The sequence below is a fragment of the Molothrus ater genome, chromosome 3 (assembly GCF_012460135.2).
Source record: "Molothrus ater isolate BHLD 08-10-18 breed brown headed cowbird chromosome 3, BPBGC_Mater_1.1, whole genome shotgun sequence".
NCBI classification, from domain to species: domain Eukaryota; kingdom Metazoa; phylum Chordata; class Aves; order Passeriformes; family Icteridae; genus Molothrus; species Molothrus ater.
Genome location: NC_050480.2, coordinates 84,357,652 through 84,377,441, shown reverse-complemented (window position 1 = coordinate 84,377,441; position 19,790 = coordinate 84,357,652). Strand labels below are relative to the sequence as shown.

The 19,790-nt window shown below is 40.1% G+C and overlaps 1 protein-coding gene across 2 annotated transcripts; it reads right to left on the bottom strand.

The window, feature by feature from the left end:
- Positions 1 to 6,379: 6,379 nt before the first annotated feature.
- CLN8 (CLN8 transmembrane ER and ERGIC protein) lies at positions 6,380 to 13,230 on the bottom strand. Of its 2 annotated transcripts, none has more exons than XM_036380695.2 (3): positions 13,051 to 13,230; positions 11,159 to 11,797; positions 6,380 to 10,751 (listed from the first exon to the last, which is right to left on the bottom strand). In XM_036380695.2, the coding sequence occupies exons 2-3, from the start codon at positions 11,744 to 11,746 to the stop codon at positions 10,437 to 10,439; spliced, it is 903 nt and encodes a 300-aa protein (XP_036236588.1). In that variant the 5' UTR covers positions 11,747 to 11,797; positions 13,051 to 13,230; the 3' UTR covers positions 6,380 to 10,436. The 2 variants fall into 2 exon arrangements, with proteins under 2 accessions (XP_036236588.1, XP_036236587.1); XM_036380694.2 differs by having other exon boundaries at positions 13,089 to 13,230.
- Between the last annotated feature and the right edge of the window lie 6,560 nt (positions 13,231 to 19,790).

The following is a 19,790-nucleotide window of genomic DNA, read 5'->3' as shown; positions in this document are numbered from 1 at the left end:
GATTTTTTTTTTTCTTTTTGCATCCTTCTTGCATGACAGTCCTCACGGCGAGCATCTCTGCAGACCAGCACTGACCTGCCAACCACACAGCCACTCAAAGCCCGTGCCACTCAAGCATAGAATGCTTGTCCTGAGAGTAACACCAACCACTTGTACACTCAGCACTGACCACGCCACTTAGTTAAAATATAGAAAACCTTTACAAGATGCAATCATTTTGCAAATGTGTGCATCACAATATATCCATGTACACAGTCACACCTCAATAAAAATAAACGCTCTTAAGTACATTAAAAATTCTTAAATAAATTATAAGTCATTACAACTATTCAATGTTGTTAAGTAGTATCTGAAATCTTTGGACCACTTTTAAGAATAAAATCTTTGAGCTAAATGCTGTTCAAAGATCCATGTGTCATCCAGCAGTGATCCCTGCCTATTTAAGTAAACTCATTCTACAGTGAGTAATAAAATACACTCAGTAAATAGTAAATTCATTATCATTACAGGAAATCGTTACTAGAAAGGGTGGCATTTGACATTTGATTAATCCACCTTTTCCCTACATTTTCCCTTTGTCTGTAGTTTAACAACACAGATTTACAATTATCCAAGTATTTGTGTGGGTTCATACAGTCTGAATCACAAAGTTTTTTAAATTATTCCTCTCAAAAATGTTTCCATTTTCACAAAGTTATTTCTTTTTAATGCAGTTCATCATGACATTGACTCAAAATAGCTTTCATATAGATCTAATTGTCTTGTTTGCTGTGTAAGAAAGCAAACAAGACAATTGGGCCATACATCAAAGTTAAGGCCAGGAATACCATTATGGTGTTCAGTTCATAGCCGAGACCTCTCAGTTCCATCAGAGACCATTTTATCCTGTTGTTTTTGTGATTTCTAAAATGTGTTACATTTCACTCACACCAAGCTATCATTTCAGGAGCTGAAATGTTGGGGAATCAATCTTGGGCAAACTGTATAATAAGTACTTATCATTAGAAGCCACTTTAAAAAACAGACACATACCTAGACCAAGTACAACTGGCTTGGTTCTGTAATTAAAAATACCATTTACTAGCAACATCCTTTTCCTTTTGACACCTATCTCACAATCTGTGTACATTAAATTCTTCCTCTCATAACTACCTTTCACAGATTCTTATCTTTCACAATTATCTTAGACAAAATTCAAATCCTTCTTTAAGACTTTTTGTGAACCCTTTTGATCTTTGACTACTTCCATACATATGTGGAAACCTTGTTGGACAAATCCAACAATAGCAGATCTACTTAGAAAAACTAACTTTCAAAATAACTTACACTTTCCTACTGTTTTATAATGCAACAGCCTATTAGCAGTAATAATTAGCACCCTAATCATTGCAATCACAAATTCATTATTTGTCCACCCATAATTAGTTGTTGATAATTAGAGTACAGATAATGGCTGTCTCCACTGTTAACATGATGCTTTTTATAACCAGATTCTAAGTTGATGTTTAAATTGGTTTTACTGGTGATACTTGCATGAGACCTCACCAAAATTTACTTACTCTCATTTCTGATTCCTGAGGCTTCAGCAAAGATACTTTGCCTCCAAGCTACTGCACATAGGTCATCTACCCCACACATCCTCACCATACATCTACACCATCCACCTACTCCAGCTCATGGACCGGGCATCTTCAGGACACCATCAGCCCTGGCCAGCGTCCTGACTCCCTGTGACACAATGCCATGAAGGTGGGATGCCTTTTTTCTCAGTCCTTGGAAATCGCAATGGCTGAATGTACACCTAAATTTATGACACCTAAAGACATCATTCCAATAGCTTGCTTTCCAAAATACTGCATGAAATCTGAACAAAACAACTAAAACTTATGTTATCAAGTTCCCCAGGAAAGCCCAGTTTTCTCAGATTCTTCCATTTAACAGCTGATGTAGCTGGCACTTTTTCCTAGGGAGTATTCATCCACTGGAAATTCTGTTGTTCCTAACTGTGTCCCCCCTGAAGGCAGTGTGTCATCTGCTTACTGTAATCCCTCAGAAACCACTCCAAGCCAGGACATCCAATGAGTTTGCTTAACTTGAGCATCTGCAGAACAAATGCTGGAGCTTTGCAAAGTTACAGGTCCCCTCTAGTTTTCTTACCAAACCAGACTGAGTGATAGTATATTTTTTTATTTATATATATAATACATACAATATATATTTTAAAAAATAAAAGCAAACCACAGTTTTCCTAAATTCAGACTATTACATCAAAAATAACATTTGGGTTTATAAAAACATTGCTTATTCATATTCTGCTTTGATGCCTACTGCTGACTCATCTTCCACATCTTCCTGAAGCACCAGCACCACTACTGGGAGACAATTCCTCAGTTCTGAACACACTAGCACAGGTTAACCTGACAATTCAATTTTATAATATTGTGATCTTTTACCAGCACTAGAACGTCTTTCATTAATGCATTTCATTTCACTTTCCTTCTTTTACAAGGAGTATTTGCAAGTCAAATTCTCAGACTGCCAATTCAGACAGATGAGGTATAAATTTTCCTATATTAGAATATTTCTCAGGAGCAAAGCCCTTGTGTTACTTCATTTCCTTGTTGTCATGGGTGGTACATAAGTGATAGTACAGCTGATGCCATAACTTCTTGTGATGGGTGATCTCGGCCAGCAACCAGACCCTCCCCCAATTGCTCTCTCATTCCCCCTTGTCAGCAGCAGCACAGGGGGAGAAAATTATATGGAAATCTTGTAGGTCAAAATGAAGACAAGAAGATCCCTTAGCAACTACTGTCATGGGCCAGACTCAGCTTGGGGAAATTTTATTTTTTGTCAATTAAAATTAAAAATGAGATGGTAACAGAGACAAAACTCTGTTCTTCCCTCATACCAGGCTCAACATCACTGCATTCCCATCTCCTTGGCCTCCTCCACCCTGAAGGGCACAGTGGGATGGGAACCAGGGTTGTGGTCAGTCAATAACAGCTCCTCCCAGTGCTTCTTCCTCCTCTCATTTCTCCTCTGCTTTAGTGTGGGTGCTTCCCACAGGCTGCAGTCCTTCGGGATAAACCTGCTCCTTCAGGGCCTCCTCTATGGGCTGCAGGTGAATCTGCTCTGGTGCCCAGGAGCAGCTTCTCCCACTCCTTTTTCACTGAACTTGATGCTTGCAGAGATATTTCTTTCACTTTGTTCTCCTCACTCCTGTGCAGCATTTTTTGCCCTTCTTCACCTGTGTTTCCCTGTGGTGCCCACCACAGCTCAGCCATGCCTTGTGGTGGGCAGTTGGATCCAGCTGGAACTGGCTGTGTCTGGCTATGTATGGCTGGAATCAGCTGGAACCAGCTGTGTTTGGCTGGAACTGGCTGTGTCTGGCTATGTATGGCTGGAATCAGCTGGAACCAGCAGTGTTTGGCTGGAACTGGCTGTGTCTGGCTATATATGGCTGGAATCAGCTGGAACCAGCTGTGTTTGGCTGGAACCGGCTGTGTCCAACTGGGGCATCCCCGGCTCCCCTCACGGAGCCCCCACTGATGCTGCCAGGGATGGGCACCCACATCCCAGACAGTCATATGCACAAGTTGTTTCTATAACACAACATTCCTACTTTCTGTTATTTCACTGTTCTCTGATGCCTCTTCTTCATCCTGAAGCTGATAAAGGGAAAAACTTAAGTGAATTTCCTCTCAGGAACACCACAAAGCGCTGAGGCCATGCAACCCTGAAAGACAAATGCAGCTTTTGGCCAAAGCAGAACTGTTCCCAGGGAAGGAAAGGAGGTACTAGTGTAATACAAGATTCTGAAAAGATTTTATATCAAATACTATGTACAACTCTAAGCTGCCAACACATAGTGAAAAGGAATTCAAGTGGGAAAAGTGACAAGCAAAGAGTATTAGGATGGCTGGGAAAACAAAAGAGCGGATCGATTTGTATGCATGAATATGCAAAAGAGTCTCCAGGGATAAAAAATAATTATGTAAGATAAAAAGGCAATGATGACACAAGAATAAATTACTTTAAATTAGAACAGACTTTAGGCTCTTTCAGCCTAGGGCAATATATTGCTTAGCAATTTTGATGTCCTAAAAAGTTTTTAAACTTAGCCTCAACCAGTGTCACAGTAACACTCAACACAATGCTGAGAGAAAAAAGAAGAGTTATAGCATCAGAAAAACTACATATTCAATATGTAACCACAACGTGGTCAGCAGTCTACAATGTACCAACCAGTTCCATCTCCCTCACCCAAAGTCTCCTAGCTTTTTTCTGATTTAATTCTTAATGAGTCCTTAGGAAGGCTACTGCTGCTTTCCAGGACACATGTTCTTCCTGTAAATGTGACCCACAAAACAAGACAAACAAGCTCTTGCTGGGTACTATATGCCTACTCTATGCAAACCTCCATGCAAAAGTACTCTATATACTTCTGTAGTTTGTCTGCATGACTTTGTTTTTCAAGGTATCATAGATTTCATACCTTGATTTACACTTTAAAGATCCTGACAGCAGAACTGCAAGGTTCAAAAACATAGCAAATTCAGCTCTCTACCTTCTACAAAATTAGTCGTTTCTCAGGTATATTTTGTCCCCTTCTTGTTGCAAGCTCCATGCCTAAACTTAAAAGAGCACAACTTTGGTAACAAAATGCAGTGTTCACTGGTAAACTGCTTTTAGCATTAGAAGCAGCAAGGCAAGAGAAGGAAGCTGCAGATCTATATAGGAATAAATAAATACAAACAAATACCTGGAGCTGCCAGAATCAATTACCACTACTAAAACCTCACAATTCTTTACAGTGTCTGAGGACAGAGTGGTGAAAACACTGTCAGCTTATACAGCACACTAATGTGCGCCAAGCAAAGGAGAAGAGGCAGCTACAATCATACGAGGAAATAAAAATTTCAAACCAGACGTGATGCATCTGACAAAGCTAGTATTAAATTTCCACTCTCTCTACTCAGGTCACATTCCTAAGGACTCAGACCCTAGGTTGCTCTCAGAATACACACACACAATAGCAGCAAGCAATGGCACAGCCAATTTCTTTGCTTTCTTATTTGTGGACAGGTGAGCAGGCCCCAGTCCTTCCAAGCTTGGCTTGTCTGCCATCTTGAACTATGAACAAGGTCTGATATGGCCTTTGCTGTATCATCATCTTTCCACCCCACTCACCAGTGGGCAACTTAGGGAAAAGCAGAAGGCACAATGTGCTGCAAAATACTTGTTCCTGCTCTGTGGCACCACTAGCAGAACATGCTAATTAGTCAATCAGATTCAGTGCATGAAATGTCTCCTCCAACACTGGAAACACATCTGGGGGCTGACAACTACATCAACAGGCATAGTTTACTTCATTAATGATCACTGCGTGCATTTTTTGTTCCAATTTAAGTAATAGTGCAATGACACAAGACCAAAAGACTGTAATTGCTGTGTAACATTGTTGGCCCAAGTCTGCTCCAATATTTTTCTGAGAATAACAGACACAAGTAGAATGTATTTACCTATTAACTGAAACACCTGAGTAGCAAAACAATAACATTTAATTAATCTTACAGATCATTTACCAAAAGAAAAAAAAAAAAGAAATAAAAAAAAAGAAGGGAGGACTTTACTCATACAAACACTATTATACATTGTTCTTCTCATCCCAGTCTGTACCCACACACATCTCACAGTTAGTGGAGCTGTACACATGAATGTCTTGCTTCTGCTTCAATTAATCTCAAGTTCTTTACTGCAGAGGCAGCCAACCAGTTGCTTGCACTGTGCATTCTTATAAGAATAATTAAAATACCAGTAATGATGCTGGATTACTTGGACTCACTAATCTAAAAAGCATCAGGAATCATTTCCCGAAAAACATTCTGAAAGAAATGTTCAGAACTGTATTTTACTATTTTGCAATGGGACAAGTTTTTGGCCTTTATGTTCATGTTTTTGTTGTTTATTTAAGGGAGCTTATACTAAACTATGAAGTATCATGTGGTACCAAATGAAATGTCTTCATGGTCAGAACCTAATGCAAAACTGGACCACACACTTCAAATACCCGATGCCAGAAGGGTCATCCCCAAAGGATGTTTTTTTAACTGTTTTTAATACACACACATAGCACAGCTTCTAGTATTCCAGACATGCTTATGGGAATAACACATGAAACACTGGTGAAGGGACATTGGTTTACAAGATTTTTATAGCTATTTCCATAAATATGACATTACCTTTGTCACGTTTAGCATTTCAAAATAAATCATTTTAGTGCATGAACTGCAAAAACTGTTTAAGCTACAAAGAGCAAGTAAAAAAATAACAGACATTATTTTAATCAGGAAATGAAAATCACAATAGACAGCTATTCAATAAAATACTTTTATTTATGTACAGTGTAAAGATGCTTTTCAACAAACATTATATTGTACAAGAGCAGACTTAAGTTTGCTTAATACTTTTAAATTCACTTTAAGGGGGAGTCTCCCTGAGGTTAAAGAAGGTTTCTTATAACTGCATATCACATCAATATTTAATCCATGTTATCAGGAAAACACAAAAACACTCTGAAAGATTTGGACATGGATATTTAGTGGAAGAGGGGCCTGACAGCATGTATTGAAAACTACTAGACAAAAATGTGACAGTGGTAATGTGACTCCAAGATCATGACCAGTACTGCAAGTAAGAATAAAAATTAAAAAATGGTGGGTTCAGGGGGGAAAACAATGACAAGTTTTGGAAAAAAAACATAGAGTAGAAATGGAGGAAAACACAAACTGTGGTTTAGGAAGGTTGTATGAAGACTGTAAGAACCAGATGACTGGACATCTCAGATCAGACACCTTTCTTTAAAAAAACAAAAAAAACCCAAACCAAATCAAGTGAACACCATTATCTCCACCACAGTTTGCTGATTTGGGTTTGTGTTGTTTGGGTTAAAAAAAAAAAAAAAGCTTCAGAAAGGTGACACGAATACCACTCCTCAAATAGGCTTGTTCAACAAGAAAGCAGAGCCAAGACCCTAGCAGTCACCTTGGCAAACAAATAATTCACCCAAAATCATGTTATGCAATTTTTCCAAATCCACAGCAGCAAACTCTGTGACCCAATCCAACCACTATGGAAGCTGACTGAATTTTTCTAAATTGTGGTTTGTGGATAAGGCTGTGTAAGAAGGCCCAACAGGACAGGGATTAATTTCACTTCAACAAAATTTACAACCATGTATGGCTACTCTACCTTTAGGCTGAAAAGCATCACTTAGTTATAAGTACCAAAACCCTCAGTACAAGAACTTTCTCTGACTTGTTTCAGAGCAATGTGACTTCCACAATAATAAACCAGAAAATCCTCCTAAAGGGAGCAGTCAATAGACACTGAAGAATCCCAGAAGTCTGGGATTGGAAGAGACCTTACAGATTATCTAGTTCCAACCCTCCTGCAGTAGGCAGGGACACATTCCACTACACCAGGTTGCTCAAAGCCCCATTCAACCTCGCCCTGAACACTTCTAGAGATCGGGCATCCACAATTTCTCTGGGCAACCTGTTCCAGTGCCTCACCATCCTCATGGGGAACAATTTCTTCCTAATATAATCTAACTCTCCCCTCTTTTAGTTTAAAGTCATTACCATTGTCCTATCTCTCACTACATGCCCTTATAAAAGGTCCTTTTATACTCAAGTATAAAAAAAGAGGCTCTGTGTAACAGAACTGGTAACTCCAACACATGAAAAGGCCATGAAAAGGATGAAGAAAGGTTGTCTGTATTTTTGTTGTGTTGTATTTCTAGCTGGACTGTAAAGTACTCTTAAACCAACAGAAATAAAATAAGTGCTGGTATTTGCTTTATTGCACAGCTTTCTTGTTCTAGCAGGTCTAGCAGTGTTTAGCTTCACAGGGTCTCTAAAGTATCATTCATTATATAGTTAAGACATGCAAACCCTTACAGTCTTTTTGTGAAAAAACTAGGATGCAAACTAAAAAAACTGCATTATGATGTTAAAAACATAATTTTAATAAAAGATTTAAAATTCAATTAATAAAGTTATACACATTAATAATATAAAATATTAAACTTTAGACATCAGGTGCTATGACATAAATTTCCACCTGTCTTTTTTCATTCTCAATTCACTACTAACTTCCACCCCTCTATATTCTTTTATTTTAGCACATAGGAACTTCACATTCTTTAGCCAGCCACTGTAAGAATTACACACTCATCCCAAATTTCTTCTGATGTTTCCATTTTCTATTAGGATTCTTCAGAATTCTGTGGCTGGGATTTTAAAAATTATTACCTTGTTTTATTGAATCCAAACCTTCAAGTTTTAAGCTTCATAGAGTACATCATCATTCTGATACCTGATGACTTATTCTCTGCCTTTCTCCCTGGATCTCCTGCAAGTGAGGTTTGGATTCTGCAAGATATGCATTCAGCTAGTTTTTCCATAGCCAAGGAATTAATCTCTCTGGTTTCTTCCAAAGTACTTTTAACATTATTCTCCCACATACAACTGCTTGAGACAGGTACACCATTTCAAACTTCTGAGAACCCTTTTTACCATAGGATGGTGCCCAGCAGGCAACACTGCAACTTCATTCTGACCAGCTTAAAAATAAGAAGATCATTCCAAATTTAGATTATATCTATTAAATATCAGCACAATATCAGACAGGGTTGATGTGTAAAATTACTGTGACCCTCTCAGCCTGGTTTTGAATGGGAAATTTCAGATATTCACTTCATCATTATCAACAAGATCTGCCTATGTATTTGTGACCTAAAGCAAGAAGACTCCTCCCCATCACAGAACAGCAATTCAACTCTCTGCTTACACAGAGTGAATTAGGGAATACAGCAACCCAACCACTCCCTTCACTCAGAACAAATCAAAGACATTCCCACCAAAATGGGGCTGTTTACACCAAAGAGTGCTTCCCTCACACATTTAAAACAATATGCTCCGCCCCAGATCAGTTCACAGAGTCTCTAATTGTAGAGATGATGTAAAATTGCTTGATGTAAAATTCTTCACAGCTTGGGCTTGTCCAGTCTTAATGCTTTGGGAAATAAATCTGTGTAGCAGTCATGTTACACAGAGTTCCAATTAACCACTTTTTTAATCTCATTTGTTCGGTGCACCAAAACGAATACCCCTGTCATTCTCCTACCACTAGGTGTCACTCTCTTCTATCGTGATCTGTATCCCTCCATCTGCTTCCCAACATTTCACCCAGGAACCATCAAACCAGTATCTTAACTGGGAGAACATCAATCACCATTAGTCCCTATCTAAAGAGCAACCCAGTTTCGCAGGTAAAGGAAAAATTTTTTTGATGTGGGAGATAAAGTGCAAAGGATTGTTAGTGTTGTTTGGTATGTTATTTAAAGTTAAATAAAAACATTAAAACAACCAAACTCCTACAAGAGGTGATACAGGCCTTCCTCCACCAAGGAATCACCTCAGATTCTGAAACCACCTAAAACTAAGTGCATTCCCAAAAATGAGAGGAACCATAAGAGAAGCACTAGTGGAACTAATTGCATGACCCCTCACACAGGACATACAAACAAAATAATTTTACTAATCAAGCAGCATTTTTTTCAAGGATGACACAGAGTCACCTTCTGGTGTTAGGACTTGTATTTCATTGATTTAAAGTCCAGAAGGGGCCACTATGATTACCCACCAAACCCCACATATGGCAAATGCGTGATCTCCACATGCATGGTTTTGGTGGATATAAACTCCTCCCATACTGAGGGCAACCTGAAAACAACAGATTTGATAGCAAACACTCAATTATTTTCCTTGTTCCTTAAGTGTGCTTAAAAGAAAAAAAGAACAAAAAACAATACCCAAAAAATCCCAAACCCACAAACCAACCAACAAAAAAACCCAAACCTGAGCCACGACTGCATTCTACCACTGACCAGTTCTACCACTTGGAATGATTCACTGGCACACAGGAATTAGGTACCCATGCATACCTAACTTGGATCATAATTGATCTTAATACACAATTTAACATAATTTTCAGTATCTCTACCATATGTTAAATAGGATTCAAGCTAAACTTGATTCAAGCTGAGCTTAATAGATGATGTACTTTAAAGCCACTGTGAAGCATTAGGAAAAAAACCATGCCACTAGGGAGCACATCACTGCTAAATTATGAAATACTGTCCAACCTGACAAATTGTTGGTGTAATTCATAATGAGGGTTGAAGTTCTTATATGTATACACAGAATAAACACAAATAATGCTTTTCAACACTTGTGATGCACTCAGAGTGCTACCAGCAACAAGTCACTGCATCAATGAGCTTCTTGCAAAATCTTCTAGCTCACGTGCAAAGAATGGCTTTGCATTGTATTCTTCTGTTACCCCGCTGGGAAACTGTTGTTTGAGTGCTATATCCTCTTCTTTTCATGTGTTTCACCATTTAATTTTCCATTTTCCACTGCTTTATTTTCAAAGTTCCAGTCAGTTGGGCTGAGGAGTTGCTGAGTTTTTTTGTATGTCCAGTATGGGTTAAGTATTAGTGTAACAGCAAATAATCCCGAGAATAAAACAATAAAGTGAAGAAGTCCCAGGTTTTCTATAATGGAATTCCAATTGAAAATACACACCCACCACATGTGGTAGGTAAGAATCATGCGGCAGTGAAACAGATGGATCATCACCCACTGGTTTGCCTTCCAGAAAAAGGTGTTAGCACGGCCAGCCTAGAAAAATAAGAACACAAAGTATGCAGAAGTGAAACTGTTACTTCAAGATAAGGAACTAATACAAATACCCAGCTTTTATATACAAACACTCTCAGGCATTTTTTCCTCATAGTGCAATGTTACTCCACATATATGGAGTATTCCATATCCACATAATGGAATCTTAAACTTGGTATGGATCTATACCACCCCACTGTGCACATGCACACCGCAGCACACAAACCGACGTGGAGGCCGGCACAAGTGCCATGATGACAAAGCAGGTACGACAACAACACAGGTATCAGTTGGATAAATGCAGTTTGGATGAAAAACTATCCCAACAAACTACACAGATTATCTACGGACAAGTGAAACACGTGAAAACTGTTACAAACATAATCTGAAAATTATCACATTCTTACCTTCAGAAGCATCCAGGAAATGCATGTTGAGGGAGTACTCATCTCCAGCAACATTCCCATCAAAGGCAGATAATGTCCAGATTTCACATTAATTACTAAGCCAGCCAAGCCACCAAAAGCAAGCAAATGATGAACTACTAAGAAAACATCAAATGTTCTAAAAATAATGTTGGACACATGAACTGCTACATTTTCAAGCAAGAAAAATCCAGCTGCTATTAAACAGTTAAACCAACTCCACTTTTGCTGTGAATAGACCTTGTCAGCATGAAAAACAGGATCTATGAGCAAAGCCCATAACCCAGCAACACAACTCTGAAGTCCAAAGACACCACGTGTGACTGCCATATTCCAAAACACCTTCTCCTTTGCAGACAAGGCACGGTAAGTGGTACTTCTCCAGGAAGACAACCAGTGAGACAGAAGAAATACTCCCAAGTAGATTAAAAAACCAGCAGCTAAAAATGTCAAACGAATTTCCCATAAGAGATAGTCCCAGTCAAAAACAGTCCCGAACACTGGATCATCATTTGTAGGATTCATTTCTTCTCTTTGGACACTTCTCATCCCCACTATAGTCTCCTTCATGCCTATTTAGCCTCTGCTATTATGCAAACCAGTAAGCATGAACTCTTCCATCTGGAACAAGGATAAAAAAATTTAATGAATTTTTAAGTACGTTCATATATATAGACTCAAAACCATAGAGGGCTCACATCCACTGCAGTTATGACTTTGGTCCTGCTGCTATTAGGCACAGTCTTCCCAAAGACAGGCAGACAGATAAAAAACATAAGCAACAAGATTCACAACTGGCCCGTGAAGTCCCTACTAGTTCAAAGTAATGCACTGAAGCAAAAGCAGAAGAGGATCAAGTAGGAAGGCAAGAAAGAGGAAAAGAAAATACAAGAAGCAAACCCTGTTTTGTTACTTATGAAACTTTTATTTCAACAGCATTGCACAGTTATTGTCCTACTCCCCCGCTTTTCCAACACTGATTTTACAGCATTTGCTACAGCTTTGGGTGCAATTCAGAATCTCAAATACAGATCCAGGACATAAAACCAGAGAAAACGAATGCAGTAAGGGGGACCACTTACAGCAAAAAGGGGCTGTAATGATCATGGCTCAAAACAAGACTCTGCAATCAGTTTCTAAACATTAAGCCTCTTTCAAAAAAAAAAAAAAAATCAAAAATGGAAAAAGAGTATGGAATGCAGACAAGCAACACTTACATATTATTAGCAACATCAGTGTAATTAGCTGAACAGCCCAGCATTAAGTACCTCAAGTTGTCTGAAACTTCTGACACACCGTAGTTCAAAAACAAAGGCTTGTGGGGAGGGAAAAGCCAGATAATACTGAAATATTTGAACTCCAGCTCGTTTTATGAACCATATAGGTGATATGAGCACGACCACCACACCCGCCGCAGCCTGTGAGTGCTGAGCACCACTGTGCGTTTGGGACTCTGGGGAACGCAAGCGAAAAGGCCACAAAGACCATCGAGGGCAGGGCGAGAAGCTCCCGCCGTGCTTCAGCAGACAGCAAATGCCACCACCACCGTCCCCCGCGCTGCACCTCCTCGCCCTGCCCTTTGCTCGCAGGTGCAAAGGGAGGTACAAGGAGGGGGATGGCCGGGAGCCCCGAAGGCCCTTCGCTCATCCCACGGCATCACAGATGGAGAGACCGACTCCAAGTCCCAGCAGCCCGCCCGGTCTCCTCAGGGAAAACCAGGGCAAAACGCACCAACCCCACGGCAGGACCAGGCCCTGAACAGCGCGACCCACTGCCGCAAGCCCTGGCTCTAGCCGGGCCGTGACAGCTCCTCCGCCCCCGCACAGACACGGCACCGACGCCCCTCGTAACCCTGCCGAGCCCCTCACGCACACCTGGGGACCGGCCCCGACGCACAAACCCCGCTCCTCACCCACAGCGCTGCCCGCAGTGACGGGACGGCCCTTCCCGGCTCCGGGACTGCCCTTGCCCCTTCCCCCAGGAGCGCCCGGCCCGGTCCGACCCGCCTGGGCAGGCCCCGACCCGGCTCGACCCGCCGGTCCCTCAGCACCGCCCGCCGCCGCCGGGCGCCCTCTGCGCAGGCGCCGCCGTCAGCAGCAACTACCGGGCGCCGCGGGATGGGGGAGGGAGGCGCGGCTGTACCACTCGGGCAGGGGGAGCCTTGTTTGAAAGGCGCCTTTCCGTGCCTGAGGGCAGCGCTGAGCATCGCCTCCGCGGAGAGGGCGAGGCCTGGTCAGCGAGACCGATGTAAAACACAAATATCAGCGGTGGCATAGCGAGTACACTTAGCTATAATTATCCAGTTTCATTAAAGACAGCAAGTTATGAAATGGATGTCAATGGTGTTCTGCTACATGATTCTCTTCATATTTGTGACAACTGATGTTGTCATCCCAGTGACTCAGGGTGAATCTCTCGCGGTCACTGAGACTGCCCCGGGAGGCTTCCTCGGCCGTGTGACAGCCCCGCGCCCTGGTGTACTTTGTCTTCAACAGCAGTGACTGACAGGGACCCTGGATTTCGCCAGGGAAACGCTCAGTCCCACAACAAATCAAGTGATTCCTTAAAAAGGCGACCAAAAGAGACAAAATCAAACCACAACTTCTGTCACGTGGAAGACTGGCCTAGAACAGCTGAAATCCTAACCTGGGTCTATGTATGATGAGAGACCAGAGCTGGAAAATCTGCACTGGCAGTCTGACAGGTTCTTGGCTTCCAGATGGGGAGAGGGAAGTGCTGCCATTCTCTGTGGAAAACTGGGTTTTTCAAACCCTGCTTCAAATGCACCCATGCCCAATTCCCAGGAACTCTTTAGACAAGTACCAGTTAGTTCAGGTGAACCCTAGCATACCTTAGTGTCACAGCAATAATTAAATACTGCATGTGGTAACAAATCAGTGGCTCTTCTGTTTCATTTACAAATACACAGATACCTGATGATAGTTAAAAATGTCTTTAGTTTTAACATTTTTGTTTTCATTATTCCCCAAGTCAAAGTGTCATGATCCCAAGTCCTTCTCCTGCTCTCTGTGCTTCCAGAGGCAGACTAGACCCCTCTCGGTGGTGTGAGAGCACCTAAAAGGTAGGCTTATGAGATGGGTATGGGGACACAAGGCCAGCCAGTGACACCTTCAGTGAGAGGGGAGCCTACTGTCTGTGCAGGATGACTACAGTAGGATTTTATGTGTAAGTGGTGGGAATACAGAATATGGCCAACCTGTGCTTCCATTGCCATTCACAGTTACTTAGGTTGTTTAGGACCAAGTTGAGAAAGGAGTTTCAAACCTATAATCAAATTAATCCATCCATTGCAGAGAACTGTTTCTCCTTTAAACATTTGCCTTGGACATGTATTGACAGAAAAGTCCACAATAAGCCACTCTGAATTCTGCCTTTTGCAGTGGAAACAGAGGGCATTTTTCTGTCTGCAGGAGACATGGTGTTATGGGGCCAGAAGTTATCTGTAGCAAAAGAAAAGGGATGGAGATTGGAAGAAAACCTGCCTGATGAGGCTATTCCCTGATCATTTTATAGCTCTTTGTCATCCTTTAAGTAGCATATGAAGGAACTCAAGTTATTGCCTAAGGTTATTTCCATTTATATTTTAATTCCAGAGTACCAAACACTTGTAGTCAGTGTATGTGGAAGTCATATGATCATGAATAAAACCTGAGCTGGTAATCTTCCTAACAGAGGATAAAAAGTCTACTGCTAATTTAAAAGCCAAGACCTCACTGACTTCTCAAAAGGTTTTAGCCCTCTGCTCCCAAAGTTTTAGAAAAGCTCGCATATTTACAGACATTGATTCATGCGTATATACACAACTTGTGTTGACCTGTCACGTAATCCTGTATTTCCGTGACGTGCTTCTTGAATTCTCTTTCCAAACTGAAATTTACACCTTCTTCACCTACTAATCTACAATCTGGGTTCAAATCTATGGGAGCTTTACTACTAATTGTGAGAGCTTTGGTTTAAGTCTGTGGGAGGCTTACTGCATGCTTGCCTCAAGGAACGCTGTGGCAATACCAAATGTGTAATCTTGGTTTTTTCAATGCTTTGCACACACTCTCAAAGTTCTTCTGATTCTTGTCCAACAAGTACTTATGCAGTATTCCTAGATGCAAATCACAATTGTTAAACTGAGCACTTTGAACATGCTTGTTTAAGGCCTTTTTCCTCTTAGCTAGTAGGAAGTATACTTGACTTCTTTTAGAAAGCCTGTATGACAAAGCTTCCATGTGTGCCATGGATCCAGAATATCTTTATTACATTGCATAACATGTTCATCTACCTAGACTGCTATGCTTTCCTCAGTACTGGGAGATCTGCAGAAACTCTTTTTGTATTTCACTTATAGTCAGTTTTAAATAAATTAATCAACTCCTTATGCTTCAGAACAGACAGTGAAAATAGTTGCCTTGAAACACTTGACTGTCTCGAAATTTTAAACAATTCAGATTTGCTGACCATCTATACTTTGAGCTACCAGCTATGGGAAAGATCACATCAATGAATCTGTCAGTTTCTGCCTGCTTGAATCTTTCCAGATAATGGAAGTGATATAGAAAAACTGGAGATTCTTTACTCAGTCCCTCTCCATGAAAATGCTGGAGGTATACAATCACTGTTGAGTAGCGTTGGATAGCTTAGTTTCACTCCAAAAGCTCTGTTACATGTTGACAAAGTTCAGGATATTACTCATTCCCATGCCAAACCTGTGACATTTGGCTGTTCCTTGTCTACTGCTTGGTTGGATCACACCAAACACAGCCTTTGGGCAATTATTCATTCCCTATTTCTTCTTTTCTCATTCTTTTAATACAATTTAAGGCAAGATACCCTCTCCTTTTTTTTTTTCTAATCCTAATTTATTTCTGTTTTAATACATGACACTCTCAAGGTCTCTCCTGCTTGGTCCAACCATTTGTGTCATGAATTTATCTGAATGTCAAATTCTCTCTTCTGCTGGCTCTATAGTTAATCTGTGAATAACCCATTGTAGTTTTACCTCTTCTTTGTCTCTTTAAGTCCATACCTCACTCCACAGACTTCTCAGTCTCTTTCCGTTTTGCAAGCTTCTCTTTATAGTCTGTGCACCGTAAGCATGTCTGTTGAGTCATTGCTTGAATATATTTAATCTTTGGGTTTTTCTCCCTCTCTTCACTACCTCTGTCTAGTCAATGCCTCTTTATGGTCCTGTCTGAGGATCTTCACCTTCTACTGCCCAGTATCACTGGTGTCACCTAGTTTTACACCATAAGAATAAAAAGTAAGAATAATACCAACTGTATTCAGTCCTGGACTTAAGTTCCTCAGTTGCTTCTGGCTGGCTTCAGGTAAGTACCATGAGGTGATGATAAGATCTTGGGTTTGCAGTTGAACTTTTTTATTCCTCCCTCACCAAACGACATGTCTTAACAATGGTTGCTGGAACAAGTTATTCTGCCTTAGTATTTATGCTGTTGCTTCACAGCTGTAGTCATGAAGGTAAGTCTTAACTGGTGTTTCAGGTTGACCCAGAATGTGTAGGCCTTCTTTCTCCTTTCTTGCACAGTTCCATCCAGTGTCTCTTCAGGTATCAAAGGAAAAGACTGTGTCTGTCTCCTGGAATACATGCTATCATTCTGGGGCTTTATTTAGCTTCAAGTAGTCTCACCTGAATAGAAGTTAGGAGATTTACCAGCAAGTAAAATGGTGCTTGTAAAATGAGAGCAGCCAGTGGTGGGCTTACTAATGGGTCTCTAGCAAGGGTTAGATCCCAGTTATCTCCTCAGACCATCTTTTATGTGTAGACAGCTACAGTTACTGTGAAAATTATCCAAGGTGAAATTAAGGACCATACAATTACTGTGTGGCAACAGTGGGCAGAAATGAGGAACATTTCTGTGGCCTCAGTCAGTAATATGACAAGTTTAATTTTGAGGATTTCAGCAAAATGACAGCAAATCCGTCATAGTAAGAAGATTCTGAACAGCTTAAATGGTTTCTTGGAATAAGCAGCCCATAAGAAGTAAAGAAGATGGAAGGTGATGAATTATCTTCTTGTTTTCAGCCTGATCCAAGTGGAAACGTTCAGTTATTTCACAAACAGCAGTACTATGTGACAATTACAAGAGTATAAAGCAACAATTAATATTAGAAATGAAAAGGAAAATAATTTTTGTTACAACATTTTGCTAGGAATAGTTGGAAGAAATGTATGTTTAAAGCAACAGCTATGAACATGCTGCTTTTATTGCAGGTTACCCTAGACCTGCAAAAGATGGATTTTTTTTTTAATTTAGTCTATTTGAATTTGTTTAGAATAAGAAGATTCTTACCATTTACTTAATGAATTTCTAAAAATAAATTCTATACATATTAATGTTAGTAAACAGCAGTTATATTGTCTCTTTAAATCCTTAATACAGATTTTCATTTAACTAAGTCTGTGGTGCTGCAAAATCTTCCTAATACCTAAAGCTAGGTTTATATGCAATGGTCAGGAGTCAAGTATTTCATGTCTGCCACAAATCTGTCAGTGTTAAATGAGCCTAGAGCTTTCATCAGTCTGCTATTTACTACATTGGTGTGATGTGCTGAAACAGAAGGCATCATCCATCACACGACCACTGAACTGATTTATACACAGTTTGTGGTCAGACCCTGTGTGGGCTTTTTCCATTTCTTTGTATTCCATTCTTCCCGAATTTTCACTTTCAGTAAAAAGTAAACTGGCCTTTTCACTATTTTGCTGGACGACTCTTGCATACTGCAGTAGGTTCATCACATAGTTTAATGTGAAAGGTAAGATTTAAGGCCTTTCATTCACAAATCATATTCACAGAGGGAAAGTAATGTATTTCAAGGGTGAGAAGGAACATGTGTTAGACAATTTTCTGCCAAGTTATCCTCTCCTCTTTCTTGCAAGCCTAATGAAAACCTCACTGAAATATACCATAGCGGGTTATGGGTATAACCCATTGTAGTAGCCTTTAGAGTATTTTAAGGAAATTTAGAGGAAAACATACAATTAACAAATCATAAAGTTTTAAAGAAATGAGGTTTTATGTAATCTTACCTTTTGCACATCAGCTCACAAGAGATTTTTATATTATGTTTTGAACTGGTTGGCTGGTTTCATTCAAAGTAAATATGATCTGAAAAGTTTCATAGAAATCAGTAGAAAGGAACTCCCAGTTAGTACCCCGTGAAAAGAAAGGCTACATCACAAAACAAGAGTTCTCTGTCCTGTTACATCAATTACAGAGATAGCCCAAACTCAACATCACATCACCAGATTCACGCACAGGGGCAGCTCACTCTGCAAATGGCTAAGGAAGGCAGAAGACCAGTGAGAATAACAGGTTATGAGAGAAATATCTGATGGAAAAATCACAGGAAACAAGTTTCCTTTACCTTGCTTCTCTCAAAACAATTTGATTTTTTGATTCCTAATGACCACTCAGAATCATGAACAAGTTTTTCAAGCTTTTTTCTCAGAAAAGTTGACACCCAACTTTATCAATATTTCAGTGGGATTCTTCACAGTGCACAAGTAAGTCTTGGACTGAGGCTGTAATCTATTAATCTATGTGTAATTCATCAGGTTCTAAGGGGAGTGCTGTGACATTGCTCTGCTGGTGAGCAGTGGGCTTTGAAAGGAGCTTTTAGTAGTCTGAAGGCTAAACTGGGCTTAGCTATATGCCCACCCTCCTTCCTCTGGAAATGATGATGCTACAGCACATCATCTATCTATCTGTTCACTACATGTGTACAGTGTGTTGGGGATGAGTGTTGTTTACTGCTCCATCCATTTATTTCAGAAGGCTTAGGCACTTGAAAATACAGCACAAGGAAAATTAGAATATATTCAGCATAAGTTTGCAGCTTCACACTGATAGACTCCTAAATAAAGCAGCCCTCAGTGAAATGGTTAAGTTCTTACTAGGTACTATCTTCTCACTTCCACAGAACTTGACAACTTCCCTAAATGGGAAGTCAGCTGGTTTTCTTGTTCTTGAAAAAAGAATCCTCATTCTGTGACATTTAACTGATGCTTAGCCTTCTTATGTCCTCCAACACATCATTTTGCAATCAATTATATTAATAAAGGAAAAGTCCCATTGAAAGGTATAGTAAAGGTCTTCACTGTAATCAGAGTACTTTTTTTTCCTATAAAGGTGACTGTCTGGACTGAAGTTGCTGTGTTTGTGACTTAAAAGTGATACCTGCTTAGAAAACAATCCTATAGAAAACAATGGCCCTAGTTTCTTGCCAGTTATCTGGAAGAGAAGACCAAAATTCCCATGCACCAGGCTCATCTTTATGTATAAGCATTCCAAATGAAATTAATGTCTAAAAAAAAGAGAACAAACTGAAGGCAAAAGAAGCCAGTTAATGAGTCAACACCTTTGTTAAAAGGAGACAGTTTTTACAGTGTCAGAGGTGCAGGATCTCTGCTGTTCCAGCACCTCCAGGGGATAGACTATTAACAGAAACTCGATTTTATCTGCCAAGTAATTCTATTTCTGATTTGGTCTTAAGGTAATTAAAGGTTTCATTATTAGCTCAGTTGGTTAGAACATGGTGCTAATAACACCAAGGTCATGGCTTTAATCCCTATATGAAC